The 18,431-nt window shown below is 40.0% G+C and overlaps 2 protein-coding genes across 2 annotated transcripts; one reads left to right on the top strand and one right to left on the bottom strand.

Annotated features, from left to right (window-relative positions):
* Positions 1-7,458: 7,458 nt before the first annotated feature.
* Positions 7,459-11,111, top strand: LOC133721708 (diaminopimelate epimerase, chloroplastic). Its single transcript, XM_062148397.1, has 9 exons — positions 7,459-7,812; positions 7,929-8,096; positions 8,234-8,304; positions 8,468-8,525; positions 8,729-8,908; positions 9,290-9,374; positions 10,007-10,066; positions 10,162-10,235; positions 10,762-11,111. The coding sequence occupies exons 1-9, from the start codon at positions 7,537-7,539 to the stop codon at positions 10,876-10,878; spliced, it is 1,089 nt and encodes a 362-aa protein (XP_062004381.1). The 5' UTR covers positions 7,459-7,536; the 3' UTR covers positions 10,879-11,111.
* Positions 11,112-11,559: 448 nt separating this feature from the next.
* Positions 11,560-12,006, bottom strand: LOC133722834 (protein AGENET DOMAIN (AGD)-CONTAINING P1-like). The gene has a single exon (XM_062149698.1). The coding sequence runs from the start codon at positions 12,004-12,006 to the stop codon at positions 11,560-11,562; it is 447 nt and encodes a 148-aa protein (XP_062005682.1).
* Between the last annotated feature and the right edge of the window lie 6,425 nt (positions 12,007-18,431).

Below are 18,431 nucleotides of genomic sequence, written 5' to 3'. Positions count from 1 at the left end.
TTGGTAAGTACATCTGCAAGTTGCTCTTCAGTTGGAACAAAATGAAAATTAATAATTTTGGCATCTAGCTTCTCCTTTATAAAGTGACGATCAACCTCCACATGCTTAGTACGATCATGCTGTACTGGATTATGTGATATGTCAATGGCTGCCTTGTTGTCACAATACAACTGCATGGTACTCTTGAGTTTGAAACCCAAATCACGTAACAAATTTCTCAGCCACAACAATTCACACACTCCGTGAGCCATACCCTTATACTCAGCCTCAACACTAGATCGTGCCACAACTTTCTGTTTCTTACTCTTCCATGTAGCCAAATTACCTCCCACAAAGGTAAAGTAACCCGATGTTGACCTCTTGTCTATAATGTTTCCAGCCCAATCTGCATCTGTGAAGCCACAAACCTCAAGAATGTTGTTGTGTTTAGAAAACAGTACTCCCCTTCCTGGAGCTGACTTTAAGTACTTCAAAATTCGCATAACAGCATCCATATGACTCTCACTCAGGTTATGCAAGAACTGACTCACCACACTCACTGCATATGCAACATTTGGTCTAGTATGAGCCAAATAAATCAAGCGCCCCACCAACCTCTGATAGCGAGCTCGATCAGTAGGTACCTGATCTGGATACTCAGCTAAACAATGGTTCTGCTCAATAGGAGTATCAACAGGTCTGCAATCCAACAAACCTGTCTCTGTCAGCAAGTCAAGAACGTACTTCCTCTGGCACAGATAGATTCCTTCTCTCCCCCTAGCTACCTCAATTCCTAAGAAGTACTTAAGTTCACCCAAGTCCTTCATCTCAAACTCAGAGGCTAGCTGTCTCTACAGTCTATCTATCTCAATAGTATCATTGCCAGTGATTACCATATCATCCACATAAATAATTAGAGCTGTTACCTTCCCTTGTTGATGCTTAAGGAACAAGGTATGGTTTGAGTTGCTCTGTCTGTAACCAACCTTCCGCATGAACTGTGAAAATCTTCCAAACAAAGCACGAGGTGACTGTTTAAGACCATACCGAGATTTTCTCAATCTACATACAAAATCACCAGGAGAAGCAACTACATACCCAGGTGTGTCACGCCCCAAATTTTGAATAAAGGAATTCAAATCCGAAACGCGAGAACAAACAATCACAAGAAGACTCTTAGAAAAAATTTCAAATAAATTAAGCAACTACACAAATCGAACTCACAATGTCAATACCGACTCGTTCTTTAGAGTCACATATTACATTACAAAAGTTTACAAATTAAACTGAATATCAATTCAACGTGTAACCACTCTCACCAACTCACTACACAGCGGAAGACTACAAGTAAAAGCGCCCTTCTACACCCACGTGACGGAAAGTCCACCTCAGCTTCGATAACGATCACCCGATATTCTAACCTGCACAATAAACCCTACACCATAGAATAGTGCACCGGGATTGAACAAAACAAACCCGGTAAGCTTTTCAGCCCGTATGAGTAAACTCAATTAAAGTGACTCACGTCACTCATGCTTATAATTTCTCAGCTCGTGAGATAATTAAAGCAACAATATTTAATTCCACAAAACACAACCAAACATACAATCACACTAGGTAACAATTAGTAATCCCTGCATCGAAACTTAGTTCAGGAGATCACATGAAAACAAACAAAAGAAATCATATAAATCCCTGCATAGAGTTTAGTTCAGGAATTTACATGAAAACAAACAAAACAAAAAGCGGTAATCTCTGCATATAACTTAGTTCAGGAGATTACATTAAAACAAACAATTCAAAAGACAGTAATCCCTGCATATAACTTAGTTCAGGAGATTACAATTAAATCAACAATAGAATTCATAGAAAACCAAATCTCACGTAAACACAAACGAAAAATCCCAGAAACCTTCCCTGAACTACGACAGACTTGAGCTCAACTGAATCGTAACCTGTCACCTCTGCCGAGGTTCAACCTTACCACCAAACTTCAGACCCTTCGGTCCTCAGAATAGAAATCCAGGTTACCACTGTAACCTTTAAACTTCAGACCATTCGGTCATCAGAATAGAAATCCAGGTTACCACTGTAACCTTCAAACTTCAGACCTTTCGATCCTTAGAATAGAAATCCAGGTTACCACTGTAACCTTCAAACTTCGGACCATTTGGCCCTCATAATAGAAATCCAGGTTACCACTGTAACCTTCAAACTTCAGACCCTTCGGTCCTCAGAATAAACCCAGGTTTACCACTGAAACCTTCTGACTCACAATTGTCACATCACAACTCCAAATAACTCTTTCAACAATATAAATCATCAAAAGTCTACATATCACATGCCACACCTTCCAGATATATATATATATATATATATATATATATATATATATATATATATATATATATATATATATATATATTCCACGTAAATATATATATACGTAGTCACCCACTCAGGGATGCTACTAATACCAACTATAGTTTTATAAATTAACTACTAGAAAATCATTTTATATCAAAACATTGTTTTAACTTACCCATGAACCGTTGTCGATCAAGTTCATATATTTTAAAACAAATAATTTATTTTGATAAATGATTTTGCATGCTAACAATAAAATATACTAAAATAAAACATAACTAATTTATCAACCGAAACACCGTGAGATTTACTCACCTCCAGATCCTACTGCGTCTTCTCTAACAGCCAAGATACGATTCACAATCGTCCGCCAACTCAAACCATCAATCACCTAACCAAATCAAGGCCACACTCAATACAACACAAAGCACACAATTCACAAAACACACTTATACGATGATCCAACAGTCGGATCCTCATCCGAGACCATCCAACGTCTTCAGAACACTTCTACGATCAACAAATCAAAACTACAAGTCGATCGGACGGCCAAATCCTCACGGATCGAAAACCGAAACGAATCGAAAATCGAAACGAATCGAAAACCCTAAAACCCTAACATGCATCAACTTTCTCCAAAATAACCTTATAATATATCAAAACGACCGTATCGATGGGTAGATGCATAAACTGAAAACATAACACAAAAATATAGTCTGACGCGCCGCCACAAGCGACAGGTCAGCAGACGGTCAACGGCGGTGGTCAACGCCGAGTCAACCACCTCCGATGCAAAAGTCGTCAACTACAAACATGTTCAAAATGAAGAGATGAGCCACCTTCATACCTGGAGCTAAGTGAGATTCGGTCTAGATCGTCCTAGATCAAGCTTGAAAGTTGGATCACTCTCGTGCGTCTGATCATATCCTAAATCGAATTAGGGTCGTCGAAAACTTCAAACCTTGATCTTTCGCTCCACACTCAAAATCGTGATGCAAGGCTTATATGGGGATGATCAGGAGGAGGAGACAATTCCAAAAATGTCAACCAATCGCCGAGGGAATGCCGGAAAAAGGGTTTTCCGGCCGGGTCCGATCGGCTCAACTGTGGTATTCGATCTCGGTCTGGGGGCGACGGCGGGGTGAGCTGACACCGCAGAGAAGACAATCAGGCCGAGCCGAGTCGGTCTGGTCCGGGTCCGCTACCGGAGGACGCGCGACGGAGTTGGAAAACACGGGTCAGGTCGACGGAGACCCGACGGTTCTGAGGAGGCACGGAGGAGAGAGAAGAGAGAAAAGCAGGGGCCAAAACACAAAAACTGGAAATTTTGGGATTTAATGAAAAATCCGGAATTTTCTCATATTTATAGAAATTTCCCAACTTTTCAATCAATCATAACTTTCTCATACGAACTCCGATTCTCGCGTTCTACATGTCCACGAACTCGTATCGACGCGCTCTACAACTTTTGTGAAGGAAGTTTTCGGAGAAACCCAACGTATAAAAAGTCAACCTTTGTGCTCCCCCTAAAGTCATACTTTCCGAATAAAAATTCGTCCGAAACACTTCCACTCCACCCTTGAACCACGAACTTGTACAAACGAACACTTTATTAATCCCAGGAAATATTTAGGAATAATAACAAATTTCTGAGGTCTTACAATGTGGAAGACTCATGTACACTTCCTCGGCTAACTCTCCATGAAGAAATGCATTCTTGACATCAAACTGTCGGAGTGGACAGTTTAAACTAGCAACGAATGAGAGCAGAACCCGAATAGTGTTCATCTTGGCAACAGGAGCAAACGTTTCATCGTAGTCTATACTCTATACCATACGTCTGAGTAAATCCCTTTGCTACAAGGCGTGCTTTGTACCGATTCACTGATCCATTTGCATTATGCTTCACGGTAAACACCCAACGACAACCTATAGCCTTCTTGCCTTGTGGTGGAGGCACAAGTTGCCAAGTATTGCTCTTCTGCAACGCCTCCATCTCTTCCTCCATTGCCTTCCTCCACTTTGGATCCCCCAATGCATCCTGCACTTTGTTAGGTACTGATACAACAAATATTTGATTCACAAAAGATTCATATGACTTAGACAACCTCCTAGTAGACATATAATTGGCTACTGGGTATTTTGATTTGGCAGTAAGGGTAGGTTCATATCTTTTGGCTGATTGACCCCGAGTGGTCCTATTTGGTAACACATATTGCCCAACATTAGACTCATTACTACTAGTACTAGTGGGTGGACATACCTCAAATGAGTGATCTTCAGTACCAAGAAGCTGTGGGTCAGGGGTAGAAGCAATGGTAGGAGGGACAGTTGTGTCTTCAACATCATTTTTGGCCATAGAGACTGGTGCTTGGATGTTTGGAGTTGTATCTTCAACATGATTTTCGGCCATAGAAACTGGTGCTTGGATGTTTGGAGCTTCTGCTTCTAGCGGCGAGCTAATGGTCTCAACTGGATCCGTCAAAATACCACCTGCTTCTTCTCCTCCTTCTGATTCCTCCCCCTCTCCATGATACAGCTCTTCAAAAAATAAATTCTCCCCCTGAAGAGCTGTATCTGAAGAGGTAAAATAACTAATGTCCTCAAAGAAAGTAACATCCATAGTGACATAGTACTTCCTGGTAGGTGGATGAAAGCACTTGTACCCTTTCTGATACCCTCCGTAGCCAACAAACACACACTTAAGTGCCCGGACATCCAATTTAGACCTCTGGTTCTTAGGAACATGGACAAAAGCAACACAACCAAAGACATGAGCTGGAAGATTATAAAATAAAGGTAAGGAGACATGAGATGCAAGAACCTAAAATGGAATTTTTCCCTGAAGGACACTAGAGGGAAGACGATTGATAAGATGGGAGGAAGCATATACAACATCGCCCCAAAGATACTTAGGCATATGGGCACTAAAGAGAAGGGCACGAGCCATATCAAGTAAATGACGGTTTTTCCTTTCAGACACTCCATTTTGTTCAGGTGTTTGTGGACATGTGGTTTGGTGAACAATCCCATGGGTGTTAAAAAACTCTTGGAAAACATGATTAACATATTCCTCCCCATTGTCAGAACGAAGGACTTTATTGGTGCTATGGTACTGTGTTTGAACAAGAGTACGAAAAGTTTGGAAAGCTGGAAAGACTTCATCTTTGGTTTTAAGAAGGGCAACCCATGACAATCTCGTACAATCATCAATAAACAACACAAAATATCTCATACCCGATACAGTGGGTTCTCTAGAAGGTCCTCAAACATCAGAATGAATCAACTAAAAAAGAATAACACTTTTATTAGACACTCTAGGAGAATAAGTAGCACGATGACTCTTGGCCAAAACACATGTTTCACAACGTAAAGCAGACTCATTCACACCAATAAACAGAGTAGGCATGGTTGTTTTCATAAGACTAAAAGAAGGATGCCCTAAACGGCGATGCCACAACCAAATTTCACTTCTCTTATCAGAATTCGAAGTCAAAGCGACTCGGGACTGTGCTCCCGGTTTCTCTCCTGCGTATGTCTGATCCAGATGGAACAACTTGCCCCTCAGATACCCCCGACTGACTATCTCCCTGGTGAGAAGATCCTGAAAAATCACATACATAGGATAAAATGTTACGGAGCATTTAGACTCAGTATTCAACTGTGGAACAAATATCAAGTGATGAGACAAGTCAGGAACATATAACACATTATGAAGCTCTAAAGTGGGAGTAATACGCACTGACCCGGACCCTAACACAGGAAAAGCCTCACCATTGGCATTAGTGACATAGGACACTGGTGGGGAAGACAAGTCAGTAAAATACGATTTATCATAAGTCATAAGATCGGAGGCACCAGAATCAATAATCCATGTATCAGAACCAACAAAGTTAGAAACCTTTAAAGCCATACCATCTTACCACAATCCCCAAAAGAACCTCCATCTGAACTTCGCACAGACACCTCAACCTTCTGGACATCATTGACCTTGGAATTCTGACCTTTACTATCATCACCACCCATTGCAATAATACAATAGAGAAAAAACACACAAATCTCAAGCTACGCAACGGAAATAAGAAGAACAGGCGACTCCAATTTTTTTTTTTTTTTTTGGAGACCTGTTGTAGGGTTGACCTGTTGCATGGGTTGACCTGTTGTAGGGTTGACTTGTTGCTTGGACGACGTCGATCTTGAACAGATGAAACCGACGCCTATCTGGACAAAAACAGTAATCAAGAGCTGACACCGGTCTGGTGCGTGATCAAGAGATGACGCTGGGAACAAGAACTGACGTCGGAGATTCAAGGAATGAGCGGATTGGGCAGCGACGAAGTTGGTTGTTCTGACAGAAAGCGACGGCGATCTGGTTTGACGCGGTGAACTGGAGCAACTCACGTTCTGGTATGAATTGAGCGACTGCGTCTGGGCCGACTGGAGACTGACGCAACGCCGGAAACTGGAGCAGCAACTGCGTCTGGGCCGACTGGAGACTGAAGCAACGCCGGAAACTGGAGCAGGTGACCGGACGGTGCAGTGGAGGAAAAAGATCTGGAGAAGTTCTCTGGTGCCCAAAGCCAGCTGTTGAGACTGAACTTAGGAAGACGAAGGCGATCTGAACAGAGGCAGATGAAGCCGGTCTGGTCGTGGGATGGAGAAGGCTTGTTTGGCAACGTCGAAGTCTAAGAAGAAGACGGCGTTTTGGTTGGTCGTTCTTGGATGGATGTCAATGTGTGACAGATAACGACGAGAAAGTAACGCCGTCTAAGAGGACAATAACCCTAACAATAGGGTTTTTGAATTAATTCCTCGAACTGAAAAAACAAGAGACAAAGTCTTCTCAGATCTATGCTCTGATACCAAGTCAAATATAATGAGATTGAGAGAATGAATTTTCAGATATTTTATTACACCCATTATGTGGTGTATATAAACATATTACAATCGTACTACAACTATTGTGTACTACTGTACTACACAACATATATAAGGTAAGTAGTTACAACAATATATTCCCGTGTTAGTCATTCCTAATAGGGAACTATGACTCATCCCACTCACCATGGTAAATTGTTCAGGTGAAAAAAAAGTGTATTTTGCCACCAACGGCACAGTGGCGCTGAGACAAATAGCACTAACAACAATAGCCGCCGGGTTTGTTTGAGAGAGGGAAACTCACTCAAAATCATGGCCATAGCCGCCGCCATTTCGGTGCCTCTCACATCCCCAACTCGCCGATCACTCACCTCCTTCCTTCCTCATCAATCGTCTCCTTCTCCTATTCTCCAATTCAACTCTCTCAGAAAAACCGTTAGCCCTCGTTTACGCCTCGTGGCGGCGGCGGCGTCTTCAATGAGCGTCGAAGCAGCCGAAAAGGCGTCGCCGGCGTCTTTTCTGGACCGGAGAGAGGCCGGAATCCTTCACTTCGTCAAGTACCACGGCCTCGGCAACGACTTCATCCTGGTATTTGATTTCTCTGCTGCTTTTGGAAGAAATTGAAATCGTTGAAATTTGAATGAGCTAGGGAAAAGTTAGGGTTAGTTAGTTTGGTTTTGATTCTTGGTTTTTGTGTGTGATAGGTTGATAATAGGGATTCTTCGGAGCCTAAAGTTACTCCGGAGCAAGCGGTGAGGCTATGTGATCGGAACTTCGGGATTGGCGCCGATGGAGTCATCTTCGCGCTTCCTGGCATCAATGGCACTGATTATACCATGAGGATTTTCAATTCCGATGGGAGCGAGCCGGAGGTGAATCACATTTTACAGTAAATCTTATCACTTGATGATTTAGGCAGGATAGCTGCATTGCATTATATGTGTGCAAGTGTGTATATGAGCAGTATTTCTGTGTTTTAGAGAGTTTGATGTTGAATCTTATCATGTAGATGTGTGGTAATGGAGTCCGGTGCTTTGCGAGATTCATCACAGAGCTTGAGAATCTACATGGGAACCAACGGTATGGGATTGAGATGAAACCAAATTCTATTTTTAATTTTCGGTTAACTGTACATGGTTTTATACTGTGTTAGTTTTCATTTGCATATGCTAATGAGTCTTATTCCATGTACACTACTTGTTCGGACTTTCTAAACACTAGTCGTATGTGTAAATCCTTGCAGCTTTACAGTACATACTGGTGCTGGTCTAATTGTTCCAGAAATTGTGGATGATGGGAAGGTATGTTCTTGTTACCCTATATTTCAGTTGAAGTAAACTAATTGAGGTTAAGACGCGATTAACCCAACAAACATGAAATGATCACAAAGTATGCAACTTTGAAAGTATCAATACAATGCTCAAACTCCTGCTCCTGTTGCCTTGTCATGCTTCCACTGTTGCATATTCTTCACTTTAGATGACATTGTGTATCTTTATTACAGGTTAGAGTTGATATGGGGGAGCCAATTCTTAAGGCATCAGATGTACCCACTAAATTACCTCCAAACAAAGATCATTCTGTTGTTAAGGCAGGTTTGGATGTTGATGGAGTAACCTGGAATGTAACTTGTGTCAGTATGGGAAATCCTCATTGTATAACTTTTGGTACAGAAGGAGGCCAGGTAACTATTAGTAGTATAATTTCAGACTTTACAATTCACTTCTATGGCCTGCGTGCTGAGTTTTCTCTTAACATACCTTCTGATTATTTTCTCTTAAATGTATTTTGACACAAGTGATTTGGTAGTAGTCAAGATATCACTTATCCAAGAGGATACTTCTGTTTGATTAGGTTTATATTAGTTTCTTATGAATGAAACTTTAAAATGGAGAAAAAGAGTTATAAGCAGCTGTTATGCTTCTTGACCTTGATGTGTATTTTGGTTGTTTTCTTTGTCTTTTAGGAAAGTCTCAAAGCTTAACTTGCATAAGCTAAGTACTGTTTCTTGCCAACTCCATCATTGCTGACTGTAACTTCTTTACTTTTGGGTGCAATGGGACAGAATTTGCAGGTTGATGAATTGAATTTAGCTGAAATTGGTCCAAAATTTGAGCACCATGAGGTGTTTCCAGCAAGAACTAACACAGGTCAGAGTTTATTTACTATGTGGTTATGCTTTTGATTGAAAATTTGGAATCGATTATTGTTTACTTTATTATTGTGATGCTACAGATTCTTGCATACACACACACACACAGACATATTTATATGTATTCATTATTAATGCCTTATGACAGTGATAGAAGATTGAGAATGCATTAATTTGAAGTTTTGAACCATATGAAACTCCTGGTCTCATTATGACTTGTTGGATTGTGCTTTAAGATTTTGTGAATACATCAGGAAGATAGTATTGTTTCAATTGTGTGAACCCTTTCTTTCAGTTTACAAGGTTGGTTTTTGGTAAACAGCTAAAAAACTACTGAGCATTTGCACTTTCTGATCTAAATGTCTCAAAGTTATAAAATAAACTCATGCCATGTTGTTATTCTCATATGACACATATCTTCAGATTCTTCGCTCTTTCTTTAGCAGGGTGGGAAACACAGTTACCTACTTACCTGATTATATGTCATTATATATTCTAGTGCACTCTAAATGTTTGTTTCTTATTGGCTTTCATAGATTCTTTGTTCCTGTCTTGTGAATCTCAATCTGTTTGCCATTGTTCATTATAATGGTTTTGTATTCACATGTTTCATTGGATTGTGATTGGCAGAATTTGTGCAAGTTTTCACTCCTTCACACCTCAAAATGCGAGTCTGGGAGCGTGGTGCAGGTTAGTTCTTTTGCAAGCTAAAGAAAATTTAAGTAGAGTGTGATCTGATACAAGTCCTTTGTTTTTGTGAGAAGCTTAATCACTTTTAATTGTAGGAGCAACACTGGCTTGTGGAACTGGTGCTTGTGCTGTAGTTGTAGCAGCAGTTCTTGAGGGTCGTGCTGCGCGGGTATGTGTTGGGCTCTTCCGTAGAAGAGTAACGTTTTAATACTGATATATTTTACATGGAAATAAATTTCTTACATGTGCTCTAGCGTTTTTAACATCATTTCATTATAGAGTAATGTAACTACATTACCAGTTTTCTTAGATATAAACCTCACTTGTGTGAGGTTGATATCTCTTCCATGATCCCTCTATGCCAAGGAAGGCAGCGTGGATAGTGTGATACGTGTGGCCTTCAAATTAGTTTGTAAACAATCGCCCAATAATGCTGTAACAAAATGTGGTCAAGTTCATCATGCATCATTTTCTTTTCTAAAGACCACAGAAAACATATAAACACCTTCTCATCAACTTCCAGTTTGGGTATAAGTTGTGAAGAAGTGGATGTTCTATTGTAAAACTCCCATCTTTTGACTGCTGTTCTGCTGTTGAATGCTATAAATGGTGTCCACTTAACCTCATCATTACTGTAGTTTCTGTTACCTGCATTCCTGTATGCTCATCTGTTAATGCTTCTGTTTTGGTAACAGAATTGCACGGTTGATTTACCCGGAGGACCATTGCAAATCGAGTGGAGAGAGGAGGACAATCATATTTACATGACTGGCCCAGCCGAAGTAGTTTTTTACGGATCTGTTCCCCTGTAATTACTTTCAACTAAATTGTTGTATTTCTATGATTGAATCAGGATAGATTTTGTTATTCAACTTAACTTGAATTTTGTAGAAAAATTGTAAGTCAGAATGTGTGGCGTGCAGACATTGAAAAATCATGTTTCCCTTGGCTTTGTGAAACTCGAATCTCTCCAAAAGAAAGTGATGCTTGACTCTGTACAACCATAATGTCACTTTTGTTCCTGAATAGAGAAGTGTGTTGGACTGATGGGGTTTTCCATTTCTGCTTGATAATTTGATGGTGAGGATGATGCTGATATTCGCCACCCCATCATTTTATGATTTTCTCTCTGTTTTTTGCCCTGATTTTCTTCTAGCCAAAATAAACTCGATCATGATTCATGAACGTAGCAAAAAAAAAAAAAAAAAAAAATTATATTGCAAGTGAAACCGGAAACCATAACAAAATTAAGACAGTGCATTGAAAAAAGCTTATAATGCATTCAATACAATACAAGAACACACCTTTACAATTATTCACCAAAAAAAAAAAAAAAGGAACACCTTTACAATACAAGAACCAGATCCTTTCAGAAAAAAAAAAAAAAAAAAAAAAAAAAAAAACCAGATCGGCTAATATGTTTCTTGGTCTGAAACAAAACGTACTAAAGCTAACAAGATCAGAACAAATCGGAAGCCCAAAACGACACAGCTTCATCGCACAGCACTCCTCTTGGTCTTCTTGGACGACACCCATTTGCCATTGCGCCAATCTTGATGAACCCTCAGCTTCGAAACTGGGTAATCAAGCTCTTGCCCAGTAGTCTCGAAAAACACAGACTGATGCCCAGAACCATTTTCCTCCGACGAAATCGTACCGACCCACCACCCATCAAGATCGTAAGCATCGATCCTATCACCCACATGAAACACAGCATTAGCCTCCCTGATTTCCGGCGGCAGTGGCCGGACCTCCGCCGCCTTGACGGTCTCTTTCAGCGGCACAGAGTCGTTGAACTCCTCGACCAGGTTGTTGTACTGGATCACATAGTTGGTGCCCATGTTTGCGACGACGGTGGCCTCGTAGTACGAACCCAGAAAGCCTTCGAGTTTGCTGCAGACTTCGACCTGGTCTCCTCTTTGGAACGAAAAGTGTGCCATTTGCGGAATCGGAAGGAGGGAATTGAAATCGGAGAGAGTGAAATAGAAACTTTTCGCTCTGTTTATTCCTCTAGGAATTAGGGGAAACCTAACTTTCTAATATCTATATCTGGATTCTCTGCTAGAACTATATAATTTGCTTGGGTTTCAATATCAACTGTTCATTACAAGTAAACCTAGCTATAAGGCTAGATCCCATCAGCCTGGTCCGCCCTTAGGCCCAGGTGCATTTTTTCTCATTTCTTTATTCAATGAGGAATGACATATATGCAAGTTTGATGAAAAAAATGAGAAAAAAAAAATGTAAGGAACTGGCCTGCATTAAGTAATTAAGGGAGTGAATATAAAATTTCTCTCCATGCTCGGCTTTATATTAGAAAAGTCAACCTTCAAATATAGATCCATGTCTAATCTGATATCATTCCATCATTTTTGTCTTTGTGAAATATCATTCCAAACACTTGAGAAAATTAGAGTTTGTGCATGTTATCTTCAACCCATGCATGGAAATCAAGGAAAATGAAAAAGGAAAAAAACAAAAAAAAACAAAGTTACTAGATAGGAAGCAAATAATAAACAACTAATACCAGACAATTTATGAAAAGGTAAAGATTCTAAATAATAATTTTGGGTAGCTAAACCAACGTTATTGTGGCCAGCCAACATTATTCAAAATGAGTATACAATAGTCCACCATGCTACTTTATTTAACTAAATCAACTTTATTCTGGCCAACCAACATTATTCAGACAATGTTGCACTAAATATGCAATCTCATAATTAGGTGAGCCGCGTATGAGGAGAAGAAGGATGAACGTCATGTCGGTGACTTGTGGGCCGGATGGTGGAACTGGCACCGTGACTTGGTCCGGATGGTGGAACTTGCACTCCGTTTGGTATTCGAAGAGATTCAAGAGAACCACGATGACGGTTTCCTCCACCACTTGGCCTAGATGGTGGTTCAGCTCCTCCCTTTGGTAGAATATGAAAGTTTATAGGATTATAGCTTGAGGCGAAACCTGCAATTAACAAAAGCACAAAGGCAATAGACCAAAAGTTGTGATAAGGCATTGCCATATTCTTCACAAAGATAGTTGTCTTTTTTTTTCTTTCGTTTATGATGGAATACCATGTTCCATCACATTGCTTTTATATAAGAATTAAGGACTTTATTAAAAAAAAAAAAACAATTAAGGACTCCATTAGGAAGATTGTTAGTATTCAATGTCATAGAAAAACCTGAATTAAATTTGGGATGTATGGATTGTTGGAATTTAATTAGAATATTTCAAAATACATACTAATTTTGAAACATTCTTTGAACCGTTATTTACAGATAGTAATATTTCAAAGTTAGTCATTAACTTTCTTTGATTGTGATTGTCATAAAGATTTCTTCTTTTTGTGTCATTAACTCTGCAATCATATTGATTCGTTCCTTATTTGAACATTATAATTACTAACACAGCAGAGCATATTAAATGAAAAAGGGAAAGCAGGAAGAGAAGACGAATAAAAGGGGAAAAGAAAATTCCTTTATATGAGATATATATATATATATATATATATATATATATATATATATATATATGAAAGAGAAAAGATATGCTACAACTCATAGTAACATAATCTGCACGTAAAGAAGAATCTGGAATTTATGAGAAAAAGGCTACTGAACATAATCAGTAACATAATATATATATATATATATATATATATATATATATATATATGAAAGAGAAAAGATATGCTACAACTCATAGTAACATAATCTGCACGTAAAGAAGAATCTGGAATTTATGAGAAAAAGGCTACTGAACATAATCAGTAACATAATATATGTGTGTGTGTATATATATATAGATAGTATATATATATATATATATATATATATATATATAAAAGAGAAAAGATATGCTACAACTCATAGTAACATAATCTGCACGTAAAGAAGAATATGGAATTTATGAGAAAAAGGCTACTGAACATAATCAGTAACATAATATATGTGTGTGTGTGTGTGTGTGCATATATATATATATATAAGAGAAAATATATGCTACAACTCATAGTAACATAATCTGCATGTAAAGAAGAATCTGGAATTTATGAGAAAAAGGCTACTGAACATAATCAGTAACATAATATGTGTGTCTATATATTTTTGACAATGTACAGTATAGAGATTTCATTAATGTAGGGTAAGGCCAGAATGACCATTACATATCCTTCCGCTACCATGTACAGATAGACAAGAAGTTGTGATGCAGTAGACACCACGGTGATACATACGATAGGACCATTCATTCAACATTTCATGCTCACTTATTCAAAGTGAGCCTATTAACTACGACATAGTACGCATAGTAATAGACAAGTTTAAAAGAAAAAACTAACTAGAGGGTGGGTATAAAAACCCACCAGTCACTCCGAACCCAAAAAGGCCAGGCCCAGAATCTATCTGCCATGCTCTAGGCTGAACCAACAGCCCATCAAGGCTAACCGCCCCACTAGACATTCTGGACCCCAACAAAAGTCCAAAACTGACTAGGGCACCCAACCCAGATGGAGGCCCAAGCTTAAGGCCCAAAAGTAGCTTCTCTGCTGGAGACCACCCTGACGACGGCCCCGCCATTATCTTTGGCTGATCAAACATCCATCACAAGGAGAGAACTCCTGCCATCGACATCACCCAGATCAGGGTTTGAACTAGGGTCCAAAGACAATCCACCTGCACAACTACCCAAAATAATCGGGGCACCTAGAGGCGAATCAGGTCCTTGGTGTCACCTCCTAGAATCACCGCCCATATGTTCCACCATAGCCAGTAGACTATAATCATAGCAACGGGAAACAAGAACACAGTGAGGTCTGCATAACCCAACACCGCCTCCATCAGAAGCCAAACCGGCTCCGCCGCACTCCAAGTGGGATTCCAAATGAACCCAATCAAACCGGCACCGCCACCCTCCACCGTTGTCGTCTCCAGAAGACGACCCAATCGCAGGTGATCGCGGGTCGTCTTATTCCGAACCCTTGGTCTAATCCCCCAATCCAGCCGTAATCGATCTCGAGTATGATTCACAGTTGCAAGATTAGCATCCCCGAACACAGAAGGAAATCGAAGACAGAGAACCCAAAAGAAAGTCGTCAAGAGATCTTGACATTGAATTCCGGCGAAGCAGGCTCCGACCAGTGATGACGTCGACGCTTCAAAGCATCTTTGAATACTCAAGCCAGGGCGGCTAGGGTTTATCGGCGGCAGAGCTCTCACTGCCATATAGTGTTTGTTTCCCGTGTGTCTATATATATATATAAGAGAAAAAATATGCTACAACTCATAGTAACATTATCTGCATGTAAAGAAGAATCTGGAATTTATGAGAAAAAGGCTACTGAACATAATCAGTAACATAATATATGTGTAAGAGAAAAGATATGCTACAGAACTCTTAGTAACATAATCTGCACGTAAAGAAGGATTTGGAATTTATGAGAAAAAGGCTACTGAACATGATCAGTAACATAATATATGTGTGTCTATATATATATATATATATATTATATGTGTGTGTGTGTGTGTATATATATATATAATTATATATCTATACAGTCCTTCTATGCTAAGGAGGTCCTTAATTTAGTTTAAGGAATGAATTTCCATATTTTGACAATTTTCGATCGCATATTCACATCTTAACCGTTCAGTTTTTAGGTATATATAAGTAGATCACTTCTGCAAATTTTCAGTCAAATTGATGATCGTTAAGGCATCCAAAACTGCAATTTACACGAATGGTTCAGGTTGGACATATTAGGTTCGTTCGTGTAAATTGCAGTTTTGGATGCCTTAGCGATCATCAATTTGACTGAAAATCTGCAGAGATGATCTACTCATATATACCTAAAAACTTAATGATTAAGATGTGAATATGTGATCCAAAAGTTGTCAAAATATGAAAATCTATTCCTTAAGCTAAGTTAAGGACCTCCTTAACAGAGCAAGATTATGTATATATGTATATGTATATGTATGTATCTAATTAACTATATTATACAATAATACAATATATATTAATTTACGGGGTTTTATGTGCCGAGTTTAGAGGGTTTTTACGGGCCGGGCCTATGGGTCGAGCTGAGTTTTAAACACCTAAACCAAGCCTGGCCCTCTACCCGCCGAGGCGGGCCTTTGCAGGGTTTTATGCGGGCCGGGCCGGGCTTTTGTCCATTGGGCTTGCGGGCCTCTATCGGTCCATTTGATCCGCGGGCTAAATGATGAGGCATAGTCTGGATGGAGGATGTCGTCTTTTTGTGGCGTGAGATCAATCGAATTGGTTGCTTGAGGTGCGGTTGTGAACTTGTGATCATGGTCGGGTGGCGCCGGAGTGCTACAGCGACATGGCTGTCACGATCCCCCTTCAACCTAGTTTGTTGATCAATTGGGCCTAGGCATCTAACCGGGTCTTGGGCTTCAATTAGTCTAATTGAGTTGGGCTCCACAGGCTTTTAGGGATTTAATTTCTGCTATATGTTGTATTTTGTGTTTGGTCATCCTCCCTTCTTCTTTGAAGAGGCTATGACTATTATTTCTCGAGAGAATAGGTCGCAAAGAAATTTGATGCTCTGTTGAATTTTAAAAGACTTTTTTTTATGATCTTTTGAAATGTGTCGTTTTATACTGCTTGCTAGATTTCATTAAAAGATGACATTTTTTAATTTAAAAAATAATCTAAAATCTGTTGAAGGATGTCGACATAATGTGTGCCTCTACAAACTAGGGTTTAGAGTTGTAATAGGAATGTGTTCTAGGTATTCAATTGTAATCGGATTCTATTACCCTTTGGGTACCTTGTAACTCCCTATTTAAAGGGCTCCTATTATCAATAATAAACACAATTACATTCTCTTACAACACGTTATCAGCACGAGCCCTAACCCTAGCCTAAAAGAAAAGAAAAACCAAAAACCCTAGCTTTGAAAAAAAAAAACTTATCTCTCTGCCGTCAACTCCACCGGCCTCCAGCCCGTGCAGCACACTTGCGATCATACCAGCAGCCCCGCGCCTTGCAGATCCCAGCAGCCCGACCTGCAGCCCGCCCTGTAGCCAATGCGCCCAGCAGCCACCGCATCAGCATCAGCAGCCACCTCCCTGCAGCCCTCTTGCCGCTCCCTGCATCCTGCCCCCAGCAGCCCAAGCCGCGAACAGCCCAAGCAGCAGCAGCAGCCTCCCAATCACCGCAGAGCCACCGCCGGACACTAGAGCCTCTGCCTCACCGGCTAGCCGACCTCAAGCGTTGCTGCACTTGCTCGATCGATACCCAGCCACCCACCTGCAATTAGGAGGAAGAAGAACAAAGGAAAGAAAGAAGAAGAAGACGCGAAAGAGAAAGCAAAAAGAAAGGGAAGGGACCCGACCCAAAAAAAAAAAAAAGGAAAGAGAAGGGACCCGGCTGGCCCAGAAAAAGGAGAAAGAAAGAAAAAAAAGAGGAAAAAAAAACAGAGAGAGGAAAGCCCAAAGAACAGACGGCCCAGAAAGAAAAAAAAAACACGTCTGCTCCAACACGCGCGTGTCCTCAAGGCAAGAACCATCACGTAAGTTTTTGTGAATTAAAGTTGTTGTTTTCATGTATTTTACATTCTTTTATTTTCTGCAAATATTGGAATATATGTTGCCAAATGGTTTTGAGTATTTAACAAAGCGGAATTGTGGGGATTCACGCTTAACGAACTAAGAGTGTTCGTATGAACTAAGAGTGTTCATAATTAAACGAACTAAGAGCGTTCGTATGAACTAAGAGTGTTCATAATGCTTGGACTAAGAGCGTCTGTAAGCATCAAATTGTGACCATATTAAAAACATCATTGTTTGGTCTAATCCAAAAGAGATTCTTGGAAATTGATTTCTTGGTAGCATAGCTCGGAAATCTTATTATTTTAGTTTTCGTGGAAGTTTAGCTCCAAAACTAATATATCTTCTCTTCTTATTTTCAGGATGTCAAATGAACCTAGACTCGACTTTCCCATGCTTGACTCAACAGGCTCGGAGTACCATAGCTGGGTAACCGATGTTGAGAACCATCTCACTTCAAAGGGAATATTGCCCATAATCCAGGCACCTAACCCGGATCTTGTGTTCATCCCAACACCTGCAAAACATGCTCAAGCAGTCATCTTGATGCGACGTCATATGGACAAAGCACTCAGATTGGAGTATATGTCGATCAAGGATGCAAGAGAGCTATGGGTAGCGCTAGAAGAGCGCTTTGGCAATGTCCAAGATTCTCTCCTCCCTGACTTGAAGGTTCAATGGAACAATCTGCGCTTTGCTGACTTCAAGTCTGTTGCTGAATATAATTCAAAAGTTCTTCGCATACAATCCATGTTGAGGTTTTGTGGAAAACCTATCACAGAGCAAGAGCTAA

The sequence above is a fragment of the Rosa rugosa genome, chromosome 7 (assembly GCF_958449725.1).
Source record: "Rosa rugosa chromosome 7, drRosRugo1.1, whole genome shotgun sequence".
In the NCBI taxonomy this organism is placed as follows: Eukaryota; Viridiplantae; Streptophyta; class Magnoliopsida; order Rosales; family Rosaceae; genus Rosa; species Rosa rugosa.
Note: the sequence above shows the minus strand (reverse complement) of the source record. Positions and strands in the feature narration are given on the sequence as shown.